The sequence below is a fragment of the Aquarana catesbeiana genome, linkage group LG08 (genome assembly GCF_042186555.1).
Source record: "Aquarana catesbeiana isolate 2022-GZ linkage group LG08, ASM4218655v1, whole genome shotgun sequence".
Lineage (NCBI taxonomy): Eukaryota > Metazoa > Chordata > Amphibia > Anura > Ranidae > Aquarana > Aquarana catesbeiana.
This window is the reverse complement of record NC_133331.1, coordinates 260,611,880-260,632,044: the sequence shown is the minus strand read 5'-3', so window position 1 is coordinate 260,632,044 and position 20,165 is coordinate 260,611,880. Positions and strand designations below refer to the sequence as shown.

At 40.3% G+C, this 20,165-nt stretch overlaps 1 protein-coding gene across 5 annotated transcripts in view; it reads left to right on the top strand.

Moving 5' to 3' along the window:
* Positions 1-1,083: 1,083 nt before the first annotated feature.
* LOC141106381 (uncharacterized) overlaps positions 1,084-20,165 on the top strand; it is a 63,206-nt gene continuing 44,124 nt past the window's right edge. For 4 of the 5 annotated variants that reach the window (XM_073597117.1, XM_073597119.1, XM_073597118.1 and 1 more), the window contains exons 1-2: positions 1,084-1,237; positions 7,110-7,308. In XM_073597117.1, coding sequence (XP_073453218.1) covers positions 1,236-1,237; positions 7,110-7,308 — 201 coding nt within the window. In that variant the 5' untranslated portion in view covers positions 1,084-1,235. Of the gene's footprint in view, positions 1,238-7,102; positions 7,309-20,165 lie in introns of all 5 variants that reach the window. The other variant, XM_073597116.1, reaches the window with a different exon arrangement.

Below are 20,165 nucleotides of genomic sequence, written 5' to 3'. Positions count from 1 at the left end.
GTAAGCCCATTAGGGCCAAGTGATTTACTGTTAGGTAGGGAGTCAATGAGTTTGCTTATTTCAGTTATAGTGAATGGATAATTCAAATCCATAAGTGGTGAGTCAGTTAGGGAGGGGAATTTTAATTAAGCCAGAACTTACTGGATGTCGCTCTCAGACGATTGAGGCATGGAAGCATAATCCTTGAAATTGTAAAGCGAGCCATAGCGTCTGCCACAGCTTGTGGGTTCATAAGTTTCTATTTTGTAAAACAGTGGAAAATATACGGGATTCTAGCTTTTGCTTTCTGAGCTTTACTTCTATTTACTAAGAATTTGCCCACTTTATTGTTGTTCACGTGGAAGTTGAGTTTATGAGGGATGGAGTAAATATTTTTCCTGCTGTTCGCACAACAACCCTCTAAGCTCATTTTTCAATTTTGCTAGTAATATGGCAGCCAAATTAAAAGACAAGGTCTTGTTTTGAAGGTCCAGAGCATGGATTTCTGAAAAAAGAGCAATGAGCCTAGCAAAATGTTGTTTCTTAGCTCTAGAACCAAGTTGGATCAGCATGCCTGTTATGTATGAGTGTTCCATACATTAAATCAGGAAGGTGGTAATTTTAGAAAAATTCTCGGATATGCTGGGGGAGTGACACCTGAGAGCAGGGCCTTTGCAAGACAGGGTTGTTACATCGCCACAGATACGCAGGAGCCCTTTTCCTCCACTGTCATAGCAGTGTGGTCTGACCATGTAATATCATGTATGCGTGACATAAAAAAATGCAAAATCCACCATTTTATTCTACAGGGCCCATGCTAGAAAATTACTTAGAACCCCAAAACATTATACATGAAAGTAAACAATAGCAGATTTTAACATGTATGTTGTATATGAAAAAAAAATGTCAAAATTGCTCCAGATGGCATGCAGTTAATGTAATCAGAATTTTTTCATATGACATTTGGTGTGGTGTTTGACATTTGCACCCTTTTATTGCAGAAAGTACAGTGCCTTTTAAATATTATTCAAAAATCTATCAAAATTATACTAGGTGGGAAATCCCCACAAAAGAGGAACTAAAAGATTTTGGATAAATAGTTCAGATTTTTGACACCTGAGAAAATATTGGTGGTTTTCTTACTTCCGCGGCAATCTCTGTATATTTTATTCAAGACAGACAAGGCACCAACACAAGTTCATCTAAGCCACCATATGTTTCCTGAAAGAACATAGCGACAACCAAGACTCTTTCAAATGTGAGTATATTTATTATAGAATTTAAGGGTGTCACCAGATATACAGAACATGTTTTAGGGAGCGTATTACAATTTTGAGAGACAACAAGTGATTTAATTGATGTGAGTTATAGGACTTAAACCTAAATTGTCTCATTCACTTAAGCATTTATTAAATGCTATGTTTTTCCCTGTAACTGCATGCTTTTTACATAACAAAACAAAAATGATGGTGGTGGTATATTTTGGTGCAGAAAGGGTTGAGCTTTATAGTTACATTATGACTTTTTTCAGCCTTTCCTAATACGTATGTCCACTGAGTTCAACCAATAGACAAAATTAAATGAAAGCCTGCATCCACAAAACCCTAAACCTGCAACTGATTAAAGGGGAGGCAAAACCCTTATAGAGCATTTTTGCTTAGGCAAAGAAAAAAAAATTCTAATCCCCGAAAGCAATTAAATACTACCTAAGTCAACAATCTGCAGTGATATTATTTGGGAATATTGATCTTTGTGATGTAGGAATACTGAACCTTATGGAGGTGCGTTAAAACATAATGGGTGGTTTGGTGTCCTAGCAGCTCGCCAGCAGCTGTGGTCTTGCTTGACCCCAAAGGAGTTTGCTAAAGGTTTAAAAAATGGGAGCACCACGCCAGCTTGTATATTTGTTTAAAAAACAAGAAAAAACTAAACTCCTTTTAAGGCAAGAAACGGGCACAAAAACATTTTTTTTATTTTATTTTGTTTTTAGTTTTTGTTGCCTTAATAAGAACACATTTAGTTTTATATATCATTTTTTCCTTGTTTATCTCTTTTTATATAAATATACAGTATATATATATTATTTTGCTTTAAGAACACATTTTTTAATATATATATTTTAACACATTTTAACGATTTTTGTATTTTCTCTATTGTCTAGTTTTTACCCTAATAAAAGGGGACTGCTGATCCCCTGAAACACATTGGCTGTTGCAAATTAAAATCTTTTAAAGTACTATACAAGATGGTGTGGTGCTCCCATTCTTTCAAAACTTTAGAATACTTTAGTTTAGTTATATTCTTTACATTTAGATACATGTCCAGTGTGTTTCTTTTTCAAACCCTCTACACAACTGTCAAGAAGAAGGTTCAACCACTTTTCCTCCAGTTGCATAGAATGCATTAACAATGACCTTCAAGTAAACAACTTTGTACCAAATTTACTATATAGAACATTTATGTATTTATAAAAGGTGATCAAATTCCCTCTAAATGCCTTCTTCTTCATCTTTGACCCAGAGGTGTAAGCTGACCATACATCTTAAGAAATTCAGCCAGTTCCGCGGGGACGTGTACAACCAGCCTGTTGGAAAATGTTTTCCTTGCTATAACTGGCGGTGCTGATCAGTGTATTCTGACAGCGGGGATATCTCCCTGATGTCAGAATACAATAGCTCAGTGGAAGGGATTCCCTTATCTACATCGAGTGTGTGTGGAGGAGGGAATCAAGTCATTTTCGTTTGTTCAACCCAATGAATGAAAAGAAATTGACTCATGTATGGCCAAGCTTTAGTATTTGGATTAGAGAGTTAGTAATATGAATATAAGAAGGATTAGATGGAGAGGTATAGCGAGGATTAATATTAAGCTGGCCATACACCAGTAGAATATCTGTTAAAATCTTGGTTTTCAGAAAGTTCGTTTGACTTTCTAATGGTTAGGTTAGGTTAGTGGGGTAAAATCTGCATTTAGAGAAAATTGTATATATTGTAATGAAGCCAGTTTTTTGCCTCTGGGATTCCATTCAAACAGTAAGTTTGCGTATTTACTTTAAGGATTTTCAAACAAAATCAGTTGACTCAACAATGGCAACAAAGAATGCTCTAAAAAATTATTTTTCATAATTTTCATAAGAATATTGGAACAGAAATCTAACCATGTACTGTATGGCCAGTTTGAGGTTTTACAAGGAGGATTCGTGGGAACGTTACAGGGAAGGGTTAGTGTTAGGATTACAGGGAGGGTTAGTGGGAACGTTGCAGGAAGGGTTCATATTAGGATGTTTTTCAAAATGTTTTTAGACATTCTCTGAATGCTACTTAGCTGGTTACCAAATGCTTGGAAAAATGCCTAGAAAATGCAAGTATTTGGAGCATTAAGTACCTAACATAAAGGTTTAAAAAGCACTTCATTGTAAGTTTATAGGTCTTAGTAAAGATGATTTAAACTTTTATTGTATGGTGTATCACAGCCCTTGAGATAAATTGAAGGTGGTCATGTAGGTTATATACAGTACCTTCTGGTAACTACTGACAATGGAAACCTAGGGCCAGAGAGGCCTATCACATACTAACCCTTCCAAATCCTCAACCCCAGCCTTAATCCTTCATTGGAAATAGATGTCAAAACAGAGGATTCAGATGCCTAAGGCGTCTGTAATTAGAGGTTAATCTAACACTCCCATGTGATAGAAAAAAAATGCTCTAAAAGATATCAGAACGGGAACACATCTAGGAGTAGCTAAAAAAAGTAAAGTAAATTATAATACTCTTCTTTAGCATGCACTCTTCAAGGCATTCCCCTCCCTCCATCTTTCAAGATTCTGGTATTTCTGTGCCAAGAGATTCATATGGTGCAGCTCCCTAAAGATAAGAGTTTTCATGTATTTAGTGATTTCCTTCATTTATTTGGTGACTTTTATCCTGTACTGGTACCTCGAAGCTGCCATGTAGTAGTAAGGTATTTTTTTGTACATTTTCTAATTAGAAGAAAATTGCTGACTTTGCAGAGCTGAAAACTAGCAATGATTGAACACTAAGGCCTGATTCACACCTACGCAAATTGCAGTTTGCATATTGAAGGTGCATTTTGCTTTTTTCAATACACGTTTTCGATTCATTGAAGTCTATGGAACTAAAAACCAGAAAAAAATCCCTGGCCCTTTCTATAAAATGCACAGAGATGTGAACTACCTCCATAGGAAACCATGTTTAATGGACTGTAGTGTGTCTCTGCAAAACTGAAAACGCACAAAAAAATGCATACAGTGGGTATACAACGGGCCTAAGGCTCGATTCACATCTATGCATGTTGCTTTTGAGCATTTCTGTACTTCTTTTTGCGATGCTTGCCGCGTTTTGGCACATGTGTTTTTACAGAGATTTTACAGCAATTTTCATTTTGTTTTTTTACTGTATATAGCTGGTTGCTAAGGAAGGAGCCAGGAAGCCGGCTGCTGCATCCTTAACAACCTATTAGTCATCAGCTGTCAGCAGGCTTCCCCGCTGACAGCTGAATGTAAAAAAAAAAACGCAGGCTATAAAAAAGTTAGGAAAAAAATGGCGTGGGGTCCACCCCAGATTCCATACCACACCCTTATTAGAGCATGCAGCCCAGCAGGTCAGGATAGGGTGGAGACGAGCGAGCGCCCCCCCTCCTGAACCATACCAGGCCACATGCCCTCAACATGAGGGGGTGGGTGCTTTGGGGCAGGGGGACTCTGCACCCCTCCACCCCAAAGCACATTGCCCCCATGTTGATGGGGACAAGGGCCTCTTCCCGAAAACCCTTGCCCAGTGGTTGTCCCAGGCCCCCCCATATGTGAATGGATATCGGGTACATCGTAATCCCCTGCCCATTCACCAAAAAAAGTAGTGTAGTGTGACAAAAGACAATAGACAGTTTTTGACAAGTCCTTTATTAAAATTGTCTTCTTCCCCTCTTCTTCCTCCTCCGGGCTTCTCCTGCTTCTTCCTGTGATCTTCTTCGTCCGGTGTTCTTCTTCCTCAGCCGCCGATTCCGCCGCTGACCCTCCTCCGATGCTGCATCCCGCTGATCTGTCCGCATCATTTGTCAAGCATTTCTTAGATAACTATGGGGCGTGGCCATCAGATGACATCATCCTAAGGCCCGTCCCCTTGTGGCACCATGAGGGGGAGGGGCCTCCGGGTGTCGTTATCCAATGGCCACGCCCCATAGTTATCTAAGAAATGCTTGACATCGGCATAGACAGATCAGCGGGACGCAGCATTGGAGGAGGGTCATTGGCGGGAGCGGCGGCGGAGTAAGAAGAACACTGGACAAAGAAGACAGGAGAAAGAAGAAGAAGACCAGAAGAAGAAGCGGGAGAAGAAGAAGATCGGAGAAAGAAGGAGAAGACTGGAGGAAGAAGCAGGAGAAACCCGGAGGAGGAGGAAGAACGGGAGAAGAAGAAGACATTTTTAATAAAGGGCCTTTCAAAAGCTGTCTATTGTCTTTTGTCACACTACACTACTTTTTTTTTTTGTGAATGGGTAGGGGTACGATGTAACCAATACCCATTCACATATGGGGGGCCGGGATCCAGGGGCCCCCTTGTTAAAGGGGGCCTCCAGATTCTGATAAGCCCCCCTGCCCCAAAGCACCCACCCCCCCATGTTGAGGGCATGTGGCCTGGTATGGGTCAGGAGCGGGGGGGGCACTCGCTCATCCCCTCCATTTCCTGACCTGCATGCTCAGATAAGGGTCTGGTATGGATTTTGGGGGGACCCCACGCAATTTTTTTTTCAATTTTGGCATGGGGGGGTTCCCTCCGAATCCATATTAGACCCGAGGGCCTGGTATGGACCTGGGGGGAGACCCCACGCTCTTCTTTTTTTCACAATTATTTTTTTAGCCGGCAATTTTTTTTTTTACATTCAGCTGTCAGCGGGGAAGCCCACTGACAGCTGATGACTTATCGATTGTTAAGGACACAGCAGCTGGCTTCCTGGCCCTCTCCTTAGCAATCAGCTATATACCATGTAAAAAATAAAAACCCCAAACGCAAATCGCGGTAAAACGCAGTACTTGGATGCATTTTGGATGCGGGTCCATTGAAGTCTATTACATGCAAAACGCTGCATTTTGCTGGCAAAGAAGTCCCTGAACCTTTGCAAAAATGCAGAGGCACAAAAATGCATTGAATTGAATGTGTTCCATAGGAACCTGTGTTAAAAAAAATTCCCTACATTTCTACAAAATGCAAAATGCATAAAAAAACGCACTAGTGTGAATGGATTCTAAGGCCTGATTCACACCTATGCAGGTTGCAGTTTGCATATTGCAGGTGCATTTTTCTATACACGCTTTTCTATAGAACCAAAAACCAGAAAAAAGTCCCTGGCCCTTTCCATAAAATGCATAGATGTGAACTGCACCCATAGGAAACCATGATTAATGGACTGTAGTGTGTTTCGGCAAAACTGAAAACGCACTAAAAAATGCATAGGTGTAAACCAGGCCTAATTGATAAGCAAAAGATTAGGAATGAGTGGAGTGTTTTGTGTGAAATTGATTTTGTGGCAAAAATTTTACTGAAACTCTAAAATTATATTAACTAAACCGATTAGATGAAGTTTGCTTTAAAAAACAAAATTTTTTTCTGGTGGTGGTGATGTTGGTGGGGGTGTGTTTATTTTATTTCATTTAGTGATCTTTATGTTTGTGTTTTTTCAATCGTTATGCATCTGATTATTGTTTGTGTACTGTAGCTTACTTATTTTTAGTTCACTGTTTTCCACTGACTTTTTAAAAATTACCCTAAAGAAGTCAAATAATGAGGCTAATTAGAGGGTGTTTTTGACTGAAGAACAGGTCCAGGGCAGTTAAAAGAGCTTCTGTAATCCTCAGAGGCCATTCAAAGCACATTGCACTCTAAAACAACCACCTTCATGTTGCCTCACAACATGTTTTGCCAAACTCTCAAGATTCTTCCTGAAATTTCCAAAAAACTCTCAACCTTGCCAATCTCTATAGCAGAGATTAAAAATTTAAATTCACTGGCTGCCTGGTGACAAAGTGAAAAATGTAAACACTATATATCAGTGGTATGTATGAACTCTTAGCTTGCAAGCTCACTTTACTCACAACATTTATTTCTAAGTTTCTAGGATGTCAGTCGGTGCAGTCACAACAGAGGATGGAAAAGTTTGTTACAAAACTGCAGAGGGATCAGTGATCAATATTAACATATCACAACCATCCTACTGGGACTATCTGAATGATGGTGTCAATGGCTTGAGGAAGATTTGGAGTGATGCACCACCTACATTCAATGAGAAGATTGCTGCACTACCTTTAACACTTGGGGTAAGACAACCAATGGAAGTAAATACCGGAAAATCACAAATAATGAGCATCCCTAGGAACTTTCTGAATTTTGGCCAGCAATGCCAGCTTTTTGTTTGTGTTACTGGCTAATTACTAGATGAGCTTAATTTCCTGACTTCAAAGATTTAAATAGACAGTATGGTTGGCCAAGGGCCGCTCACCAGTCCTGTGTACACAGCTGCTTTTCAGTCCATGTGCTTGGCAAAAGGGGCTTCATTGGTGGTATCCTCAGCATGTGCCTTGCTGCACAGAAGGCTCCCCACCAAATGAGTTGCAGTCCAAGGCACAAGGCACAAGGTAGCATCCTTGTGCCCCCAGGTAAAGATGTCCCGCTGTCTGCTCACACTGCATACAGGTGGGTTATGCTGTGCACTGTCCTGGTCTCTCCGCAGAAAGAGAGAGTTCTTCTTATATCAAAACTATCGTAGTGCTACCCTCAAAGGAGCTGCTGGAAATTGCCTAGGTTCCTTTCCTTGTAGATTGTCCCTCAGCCAGGCACAGGACCACAGGCACTCTTTTCCTCAATAACCAGTCTAGGGGTGTACTTTTTGTTGTTTTTATTTTTGGAGTAACTGGAATAGGGTTGAGGGAATTGAGTGGGATACTTCAAAAATGCCTTTCTAAAAAACTAAAGCAAAAGTCCTTATAAAAGCAAACTGTGGACTTGTAGAAGCATTTAAAAGCAAGTTTTTTTTCTTTAGTTCCATGTGAAGGGACTCTGCTCTTGTTGCTCTAGATAGACTTAGCTCTTCTGTAGAAGAAGCAGTTAAAGCGCACAAGCTTCTTCCATTAGAGCAATAGGAGCAGAGCCCTTTCACAAGGAATTAGATGGACTAAGCTCTGCAGGACACCAGTCAATGTCTCCTTTGGTCAAACACACATCTGACTTGCTAGCACAAGAGGGGTGGTAGCAGCCTAAGTCTCTAGGATGTCTCAGCAGTCTGTATTCACAAATGTCCAGGAAAAGTTCGTTGCCAACTTCCAACATTCATGCAACACCTTTTTCCTATGATACCACAGTAGATCTTCAGAAGACAGCACCTCAGTCTTCTCTCTTCAGCTTCAGCATCCAGGCTTTCAGGTCACACACATGAGGCCTCAAGAACAGCAAGCACATGGCAGCACTGCCCTGAGGGAGGCTGGACCTTCCCTCTGCAGGCAAAGACCAAACTGCTCTGTGTCTCAGAGTATTTATATAGACCCCTAAGCGGCCTTCAGGGCCATCCTTTGTGGGATTGGCCAGGGCTGTATAAATATTCATGTTGCTATTTGCATTGCTTCACACCTATGTTCCAGAGAATAGAGTATTTGAAGTGATCGATTCCCAAAATTGTTCAATTAACACCAACGTCCCTTTGCATTGAAAAAAGGAGAGCCCCTTGACAGGGAATGGCTGGGACTTTCTGGGTTCTATTCATATAATCATCAACAACAATTTATAATTAAAAAGAATATTTTATTTGGACACAAATACATGAAAGAAAAAAAGGTATATATTAATACATTTCTTCCATACACACTTTTAGTTCTACATGTTTCGCCTTATGGCTTCTTCAGGAACATGCGTGGATATTCATGTTTCATAAGTAAGAATAAAAAGTTATAAATACAAGTTTTACAAATTTTAATGCTTTCACAGCAAGACATTTTCAACAAGATTTTTTTACAAATTTAATTAATCATATGACAATACTTGAATATTTGAAAAAAACCTTTGGAAATAAAGTTCACTTGTGGAATGATCAGAGTATGTTCTGGAAGAAAATTGAGGTCAGAGCAGTTTGTCGGGCACAGAAACGCTGAACCCCAAAAGAGAGAAAAAAGGCGAAAAAAATCACATCCAAAATAGCTATGGTCTCCAATGTGGGGAATATTGGTCTCGCTATTGTATTTTCTTGCCTAAAATCTAATTACCTGTAGATAATAACAACATCATATACTTTTTTGATCATCAAAAGTTTGCTGCTTTATATCAAAACATTTATTATAGAGCAAAGAGAAAGGAAAGATATGCTTACTTAAAGTGTTTGAATGACATCATCTACCTAGGAGCCACATTCCAAGATGGTGGATGCTGCACAGTTTTGATCTATATTTGTAGAAATTGGCATTCATATTTTCCAGTTTAGTTGGAAAATAAAGGAGTTTAGGATAAGAAGTACTAAATAGAACATCCCTCAATACTGTATATTTGTAAAATTTACTAATGCTCCCTCTTGGTTGTTTATTTACCTGGCTGCAGTTTCAGAAGGTGATGTGGCTCCTGGAAGGCCCTGCGGACTGTGTGTTGCCGCGTAGGTCTATTTATATTCCCTATATGTGCGTCATTGGGGGCGCGACGCATGACGTCACGCAGCTGCTGACGCTGCACCAGACGTGTGTGGGTGGAGTCTCATGTGAAGGGGTGGAGGTCTCCTCCACACATTGACCTGGGACTGATGGATGCACGCAGCGTCGGGGAATGAACACACTCATCCTCAGCAAGAGAAAAAATGAAAATTTACAATGAAGTATATAAATAAAAATAAAAAGGGGAAGAAACCTGGGAGTAATGATAAAAATGTTGCTGTATGTGATTATAATCGCATGCTACAAGGTTTTGTCAATATATAGGGACTGCACGCAATTCATTTTCAGTACAGTCATATGAAAAAAGGAGAAAACGCATAGTACAAATGGGGTAGTGATTAATCCTGTACCTGTAAATTTGGAGAGCAGAAAAGAGGGATGTATGGCAACAGAAAACAATGTTGCATCCCACTTAAAATTAGTGGCGCTCTAGCAGCCACACCGGCACAGGGGATTCATGAGGAACAGGGTCCTAAATAGAGTCGGCAAGAAGGGTGCAAATGAAACCTGGCAATGCAACTTGCTAATCGCTATACACTGAGCAAAGTAGTCACAAAAATGGCTTGTAACTTATACCTTCATTTAGACCTGGATACCTTGTGACCTGCAAAAGATAGATCCATTTGGCTTCTAACTGAAGGAGTTGTTTATCAACATCTCCACCTCTATCATGTGTGGGGAATGTGTTCCAGGGCATAAAATCCAATCATCTTAAGATTGTGATTGTGGTATAGACCCATGTGTGGGGTTTCCATTTTGAGTTTTGATATTGCTGACACATGGTCTCTAATCCTGCAAAAGAAATTATGTTTAGTTATGTTTAGTTTTCCCTACATAGAATGCGCGACAGCGACATTTCATGAGGTAAATGACTCCAATAGATTGACATGTAACTCTCCGTTTTGGTGCAAAAAATAGCACAGTTTGGGAGATCAATATTTTCACCTTGCAGGATATAGCGACAATAGTTGCAACCACCACAAGGGTATTGTGCCTGATCTGTCTTTCTGCTTTGACCCAGTAACTGTGTAATGACTTGAAACCATGGTGTCCTTGATAGACCGTGATCTCTTAAAGGTGATCTCGGGGAAGGTTTTGACATATTTGTTGATTTTTTCATCTGCTGTAAGGAGGTACCAAAATGTTTTATAGATCTTTTAAATCTTTCCATGTTGTCTATTATATCTAGTTACAATCCTAGTTGAGTTGTCTTTATTTTCCTTCCTAATTTGTAAATCAGTTTGTTCCTATCCAATAATGCCCTTTTTAAACAAGTTTTGGAATATCCCCTTACCAGTAAACGTTGATATAGTTGATATGCCTCTCTCTTAAATCTTCCTCTTGAGTGCAATTGCGCTTTAATCTATGGTACTGGCTATATGGAATGCTATTAACCAGGGGCTTGGGGTGTGAACCAGTAGCATGTAACAAAGTATTTCCAGCGGTTGGTTTTCTATATATAGTTGAGCACAAATTGACAATACTTGAATATTTGAAAAAAACCTTTGGAAATAAAGTTCACTTGTGGAATGATCAGAGTATGTTCTGGAAGAAAATTGACGTCAGAGCAGTTTGTCGGGCACAGAAACGCTGAACCCCAAAAGAGAGAAAAAAGGCGAAAAAAATCACATCCAAAATAGCTATGGTCTCCAATGTGGGGAATATTGGTCTCGCTATTGTATTTTCTTGCCTAAAATCTAATTACCTGTAGATAATAACAACATCATATACTTTTTTGATCATCAAAAGTTTGCTGCTTTATATCAAAACATTTATTATAGAGCAAAGAGAAAGGAAAGATATGCTTACTTAAAGTGTTTGAATGACATCATCTACCTAGGAGCCACATTCCAAGATGGTGGATGCTGCACAGTTTTGATCTATATTTGTAGAAATTGGCATTCATATTTTCCAGTTTAGTTGGAAAATAAAGGAGTTTAGGATAAGAAGTACTATATAGAACATCCCTCAATACTGTATATTTGTAAAATTTACTAATGCTCCCTCTTGGTTGTTTATTTACCTGGCTGCAGTTTCAGAAGGTGATGTGGCTCCTGGAAGGCCCTGCGGACTGTGTGTTGCCGCGTAGGTCTATTTATATTCCCTATATGTGCGTCATTGGGGGCGCGACGCATGACGTCACGCAGCTGCTGACGCTGCACCAGACGTGTGTGGGTGGAGTCTCATGTGAAGGGGTGGAGGTCTCCTCCACACATTGACCTGGGACTGATGGATGCACGCAGCGTCGGGGAATGAACACACTCATCCTCAGCAAGAGAAAAAATGAAAATTTACAATGAAGTATATAAATAAAAATAAAAAGGGGAAGAAACCTGGGAGTAATGATAAAAATGTTGCTGTATGTGATTATAATCGCATGCTACAAGGTTTTGTCAATATATAGGGACTGCACGCAATTCATTTTCAGTACAGTCATATGAAAAAAGGAGAAAACGCATAGTACAAATGGGGTAGTGATTAATCCTGTACCTGTAAATTTGGAGAGCAGAAAAGAGGGATGTATGGCAACAGAAAACAATGTTGCATCCCACTTAAAATTAGTGGCGCTCTAGCAGCCACACCGGCACAGGGGATTCATGAGGAACAGGGTCCTAAATAGAGTCGGCAAGAAGGGTGCAAATGAAACCTGGCAATGCAACTTGCTAATCGCTATACACTGAGCAAAGTAGTCACAAAAATGGCTTGTAACTTATACCTTCATTTAGACCTGGATACCTTGTGACCTGCAAAAGATAGATCCATTTGGCTTCTAACTGAAGGAGTTGTTTATCAACATCTCCACCTCTATCATGTGTGGGGAATGTGTTCCAGGGCATAAAATCCAATCATCTTAAGATTGTGATTGTGGTATAGACCCATGTGTGGGGTTTCCATTTTGAGTTTTGATATTGCTGACACATGGTCTCTAATCCTGCAAAAGAAATTATGTTTAGTTTTCCCTACATAGAATGCGCGACAGCGACATTTCATGAGGTAAATGACTCCAATAGATTGACATGTAACTCTCCGTTTTGGTGCAAAAAATAGCACAGTTTGGGAGATCAATATTTTCACCTTGCAGGATATAGCGACAATAGTTGCAACCACCACAAGGGTATTGTGCCTGATCTGTCTTTCTGCTTTGACCCAGTAACTGTGTAATGACTTGAAACCATGGTGTCCTTGATAGACCGTGATCTCTTAAAGGTGATCTCGGGGAAGGTTTTGACATATTTGTTGATTTTTTCATCTGCTGTAAGGAGGTACCAAAATGTTTTATAGATCTTTTAAATCTTTCCATGTTGTCTATTATATCTAGTTACAATCCTAGTTGAGTTGTCTTTATTTTCCTTCCTAATTTGTAAATCAGTTTGTTCCTATCCAATAATGCCCTTTTTAAACAAGTTTTGGAATATCCCCTTACCAGTAAACGTTGATATAGTTGATATGCCTCTCTCTTAAATCTTCCTCTTGAGTGCAATTGCGCTTTAATCTATGGTACTGGCTATATGGAATGCTATTAACCAGGGGCTTGGGGTGTGAACCAGTAGCATGTAACAAAGTATTTCCAGCGGTTGGTTTTCTATATATAGTTGAGCACAAATTGCCAACTTCATTCACATAGATCTCTATGTCCAGGAAAGTGATCCTTTCCTGGCTGTAGTTATATGTGAATTTGAGATTATAGCTATTGTGCTGCAAATTTTCCAAATATTGTTTTAGTTCATCTTTTGATCCTGCCCAAACCATCAGAACATCGTCTATATAGCGATGCCGGGTCATTACATTATTTAAATCAACATTGATTTTTTCCTGTGACAACAGATTATGCTCCCACACCCCCAGATACAAGTTGGCATATGAGGGGGCGCATCCCACCCCCATAGCCACTCCCTGTATCCGAAGGTAGTGGGACCACTTGAAGACAAAAACATTATTTGAGAGGATAAAATCCAACATTTCAATAATGAAATTGTATTTACGTGAATCAGTGTCCCTTTCCTCAAGAAAGCTACGTACTACTTGTGTTCCTAGAATACAGTATGTGGAATAGAGTTATATAGTGCTTCGATATCTATCGCAACTAGCCACGCCCCTTTCTGTATCTGTACTTCATCTATTATTTTCAATAAATCAATGGTATCTTTCACATGTGACGACAAACTCTAAACATGTGGGTATAGGTATTCATCAATGATTCTGCTGGCATTCTCAGTTAGAGAACCACAGCTTGATATGATTGAGCGTACTGGGGGTGGTAATATTCCCTTATGCACCTTGGGCAGTGCATAAAAGGTGGGTGTACACTGGTTCGAAACATTCAAAAATTTAAAGGCGTTATCATCTATGGTTCCTGTCGTATAGCCTCGGTTGAGAATGTTCATATATTGCTTAATGCTGGTTGACACAAATGCTAATGGTACAGGTTTGTACTACTCTTTGTTGTTTATTATGTCATAACACATTTTTTCATAACCCTCTCTGACAAAGGGCGGAATACCATCATTATGAACAGAGGGTTTTACCACTATGTTGTCATTATTACGGAGAGAGTTAAGCGCTCATTTTAAATTTGGGGGCAAATTAGGGAGGGGACCGGACTTCCAGTTAGTAGCTTCGATTTCTTTTGTAACCTGCAGGACAAATGCCCAAATGTTTGGGTTGCCCTGCAGGACGGGAAGTTATCTAGATTTGGGTTTATATGTTTTTGGTGGTACAAAGATAGGTTTACAAAGTCTGGAGTGAACTGACTTGCCTGGATTAACTCCAACCTTCCTCCTCTGGGTTGCTTTCATCCCAAAGTTCCATTAGATCTTGAAGTGCTTTTGATTCCTCAATGGTCACGTCTTTTAAAACAGAGTTGTCAAATTCTGGATGTTTGTTTGTATTCTGTTCTTTATCATATAGGACATTGTACATTAGTCGCCTTGCGAACAAATGCAAATCTTTTACTAGTTCAAATTTGTCTGCCTCACCGTCAGGACAGAAGGTGAGACCTAGATGTAATACTGTCTATTGGTCCTCAGACAGAGAATGAGATGATAAATTGATGATATCATAGATATCCCAGCCTCCACTGTCACAGGGGTCGGGACCTACTACTTTGGCACTTGACTTGTAGTGTGTATAGCTGTTGTGACTCCTGATGCTTTCCTAGAATCCTGTATAGTTTCTGTATTAAAAATGAGTGCAGTGCGTATGTCCAGTGTATTACTTTGACTTGGATTTACGGGGTCGGCCTCTTGATGATTTAGTGGGCCTGCTGGTGTAGAGACAGAGCTTACATCTGCGACCAGTGACAGTAATGACACTGTGGTATTGTTGAGAACGTTTCCCCGCATTCACAGCCAGTGTTGAACGCTGCTGTGAACGCTGGGAACGCAATCTTTTGTCTTTTAGTGGAAAATGTGACCTTGATAGTCCTTGTAGGCTGCTGTCACCTTCATTTTTCCTTCTTTTGGATGTATCCATCATTTCCTCCTGTCGAAGGCCTATGGGAACATGCAATGCTGAAAAGACAGAGGAAGAATCGGATTCTAATCGATCGAGATTGATTAATGGGAAGTCACTATTTGGAAAAGTTTTTTTACGCTGTGGTCCTTGTTGTAGCCATTTATAGGCTTTGCCATTATCGTATGCTTTCTTGTCTCTAGAGAATTTTGTTTCATTAAATAAATAAGTTTGTGGCATATTTTGTTAAGTGTTCTTTCAGTTTTTTCTCACTATCATTATATCCCTCATACGAGGTCACATTGCCATTTTGATCCTGCCATTCTTGTACTTCTATATCTAAATTCTCTGGAAAACAGAGGAAAGTCAAAACCAGAAGCAGCGGAAACACTGAGCAGACCTTACGAAACACATGCAGCTGCACTGATAACAGTGAGCACAACTAAATTTACCTAACACAACAATTACAGCCACACCAGTGGCGGCTGGTGCTCAAAATTTTTTGGGGGGGCGCAAACAAACTGAAAATTCTGAAAAAAACCCCATCATTTGCAGCCTCACTGTACCATCAATCGCAGCCACTGTGCCTATCAATCGCAGCCACTGTGCCCATCAATCACAGCCACTGTGCCATCAATCGCAGCCTCTGTGCCATCAATTGCAGCCTCTGTGCTTATCAAACACTGCCACTGTGCCATCAATTGCCGCCACTGTGCCATCAAACGCCGCCACTGTGCCATGAAACGCCGCCACTGTGCCATGAAATGCCGCCACTGTGCCACCAAATGCAGCAACTGTGCCCATCAATTGCCGCCACTGTGCCCCATAAAATGCAGCCACTGTGCCCCATAAAATGCAGCCACTGTGCCCCATAAAATGCAGCCACTGTGCCCATCAATGGCTGCCACTGTGCCATCAAATGCAGCCACTGTGCCCCATAAAATGTAGCCACTGTGCCCCATAAAATGTAGCCACTGTGCCCATCAATTGCCGCCACTGTGCTAAACGCAGCCACTGTGCCCATCAATTGCCACCACTATGCCCATCAATTGCTCCCACTGTGCCATATCAAATGCTGCCAGTGTGCCCCCCGCAAACCTGCCGTCTGCACTTACCTGTCTCGGTGGGACAGCTCCTCAACATCTTCTCTTCCCATCCTCTGCTATGATTGGACGCCTGGCATCCAATCACAGCGCCTGTCTTTTCAGCCAATCAGGTGACGGGTAACAGATCCGAGCACCTGATTGGAGGAGAGGCGGTTTAGTGTTAAGAAAGCGAATATTCAAGCATGACGCTTGCAGGTCACCTTTTTTGATGCCTATTAGAGCCTATGGCTCTAATCAGGTGCTTCAAAACCACCCCCCGCCACTGTAATTCAGGCGCCCTGCGCCCGAAAAGGGGCCGGGCGCCTGAATAGGGGGTGGCAGCGGCGGCCATAGATAGATTCCTTGTCAAAAGAAGTTTATTGAGTATACAATGTTATAAAGATACATAAAGTAAGTTTACAAGGATCTATAAAGTAAGCTCATTGTTTTACAGTAGGGTTTATATAGGTAAATATCATGAAATTTCAAATATTAAACATTGGGTTCACGTAAACCTAAATTAAAGATATATATATCATTTCCTTAGTTACTTTTGTAGGTATTTAAATGATTTATACCTACTATACATATTGTTTACAAGTAGAGTGTATATAGGTCAAATAAATTCTGATAATGAGCTTTAATCGTAAGGTGGAGAAAAGGAAAGAGAAAGAAGAAAAAGGGTTGAAAGGTAGAGGTATGGTCCACAAGGTTGTCCCACTCGTCAGTTTATTATTCTTTTTAGTTCTCTTTGAAGCCTTAGAATGGGTGTCTCTGTAAGTCATTTAATCTGTTACCATGGCAACAGGACAGAGTCATTGAAGTTTGACAGGAACTGTTGTTTTATCCAAGGATGCCAAAGTTTTTCAAATTTTGGAATTTGATTTTGATCGATGGCTACCATCTTAGCATGGGACATTGTATTATTCATTCTGTGAATTGTTTCTGCTAGTACCAATGTAGGAGATTTCCATGCCTTGGCCACTGTTTGTTTTGCAGCCGTTATTAGTTGGATCATAAGTTTGAATTGAGAGAGTGTTAACCATTCCGGTTTTAGATTAAGTAAAGTTAAATATGGATCTGGTTGTATTATTTTTTTAAATATTTTAGATGCAATCACGAAGACTTCCTTCCAGAAGGTTTGGATTACTGGGCACGTCCACCATATGTGTAAATATGTGCCTATTTCTGGGCATCCTCGAAAACAAAGAGCTGAGGTATTAGGTGAATATTTTGCCACTCTAGCAGGTACAAGGTACCAGCGAGTTAGGACTTTATAATTTGTCTCCAGTGCTAAGATGTTGGGTGAAGATGACTTAGATGTGAGCCATATGTTAGACCAGTCCGTGTCTTCTAAAGTTCGTCCCAGGTCCTCCTCCCACCTCTGAACGTAAGAGGGTCTATTAAGATTTGCTACTCCATATAATTGATTATAAAGTGATGAAATTGTACCTTTAGCAAATGGATCTTTTGTACAGATTGATTCAAAAATGGATAATTGGGATAATGGTGTATCCCCCTTTAGGAATGGTGTATAGAAATTTTTGATTTGGAGATATCTAAATATCTCAGAGTTTGGTAGATCATATTTTTCTCTAAGCGATGGGAATGAAAGGAATGATTTAGATGCTATGAAGTCATTTAGTGTCTGAATGCCTGATGTTGTCCAAGCTTTAAAAGAATTTGGGTAGATCCATGCCGGATAAAAGGCCGGATTTCTGATAAAAGAAAGGAGAGGATTGTGTGGAGATTGTAACTGATATTTGGTTTTTAGTTTATCCCAGAGAGATAAGAAGTGTTTAGTTATGGGATTATGAATTTTAAAGCGGTCTTTAGGATCAAGCCATAATAAATTTGATATTAATAGAGGGTCATTTTCTGAAGCCTCTATAAATACCCATAATGGGATTTCCTGTTTTGCATGGTATTTGGACAGACTGGCCAAATGTGCTGCTCTGTAGTAGTTAGTAAAATTAGGGTATCCCAGGCCTCCTTTATTTTTGGGAAGATGTAGTGTGTGTATAGGTATACGTGGTTTAGAAGAGCCCCATATAAACGAAGTTGGCCATAGATAGATTCATGCAATGCATGAATCTATCTATTGGTGCTAGAGGGGGTGGCAGGAGAGAGGGGGTGGCAGGAGAGAGGGGGCGCCCATGCAGCCTTAATGCACGGACTGCCACTAAGCCACACTGATTTCAGTAAGACAAGCTACATTTTCCCAACAACAAAAATACAACTCCACTGAACACAGTGAGCCAGCACTAAATAAAACTAATCCTAGCACTTATATATAGGAGGGTGCTACATTACATTTGCTCCTCCCCTTTTATGTCCCTCTATCGGGAATCAGTTTTTCTGCCTACCTCCAGTAATAGGTGAGTCCATCCAGTGAACTAAACTTCCCACAATCCATAACAATCTTGCATCAGGGTCCTTCCAGTACAGATACTCCTCCTTTAACGACTTACCTGTTTAACGAACACTCGGACTTACGACCAGCTCTCCCAAACCAAGCGATGCACTGTAACGTCATTGTATTGTACAGTATAGTACAGAATTTTTGTTGATTATATTTTTGTGTTCTGTACTTCTGAAAAAAAGGTCTAAACACAAAACTCCAACTGAATAACATTGTTTTAATTTGCATAATACAGTACAGTACAGTAGTTAAGAATGCTTAAAATATTGATTACTTGTGGCTCCTCGTTTAACGACCAATTCGTTTAACAACCTGGTCGCTGGAACGGAACCTGGTCGTTAAGTGAGGAGAGCCTGTATTCCATGATTCATAGGCTCTCTCTGGTGCATGGAAGTGGAACAACACTAGTTGAATCAGTATATAGGTTCAGTGTGCAAACACACAGAGTAGCAACAGCAGATTGAGGGGGATGCAGCTACCTTTCTTCTGCTAGTAAAATACATACAGACTTGCAGATTTCGATTTAAAGCCCATTATGGTAAATGCAGTGCTGGCACAAGGTTCAGTATTCAGTCCCTATTTCTACATTTGATAATGCACACACTGACCTCATCGCTGATCAATGACAATACAAATTGTCTCTTCAAATTAAATCTCAGTACTGCCTTTTGGACTTGACTCATCATTCCTTCACTTAAACCTCATGGTTCACCCCCTCTAAGCTCAGGTGTGGTCTTCTCCATGTAGTCCTCTGCCACTGAACATATAAAGTCATCAGCACTCCAAGAGTATTCTTTTTCAGTGATATATTAAGAAAAAATGTGCCACTATGTTGCCTTGAGAAAAGTGAACCTGTGAGGCAGAAACATCACATGATTGTAATTTATTATAATAAATAAGTAAAAAAAATATTCTTGGACTGCTGGTGATTTTCTTGGTTAGACTGGTTACATGTTGTCATGACTATGGTATTAAAGATTATATGTCTCCAATACTGCTCGACCACCACTCCACTACTTACTTTTACCTAAGTAACCCCAAAACCCCAAATTGGAGTTTAATGGCCATAGAAGCCCTTTATTAAAGTTTAGCGTACCCCCTTAAGGTTCACCGATGAACTGGGATCCCCCACCCTGCACAGCCAGGGACACCAAATTTTCACAGGCACTCCAGAGACAGAGAACAGTCCGTGACTTTGTTTTTGTGGTTTATTGAGGGTTAATAACTTGGATAGGGATGGGAGGTTCTGGGAGTCCCCTGTGACATCAGCAACAACTTTGGCAACAACTTCAGGGACATATTCCTTAGTCTGTATACAGTCTCCTTGATATGCCTCCTGCACTTTACTTGTTTGCAGACTCCAGCTGAGTCACTCTAAATGGATCGGACAGGCACAGTCAGATTTAGCAATGGCCCTTAGCAGGCAGGATCAGTAGCTCTTCTGTGGCTACCGATCCCAGTACCACCTCTTCAGGCACTGCCAACCCACCTGACTGCAGCTGCCCCTTTCTCTAGCCCTCAAGGCTAAC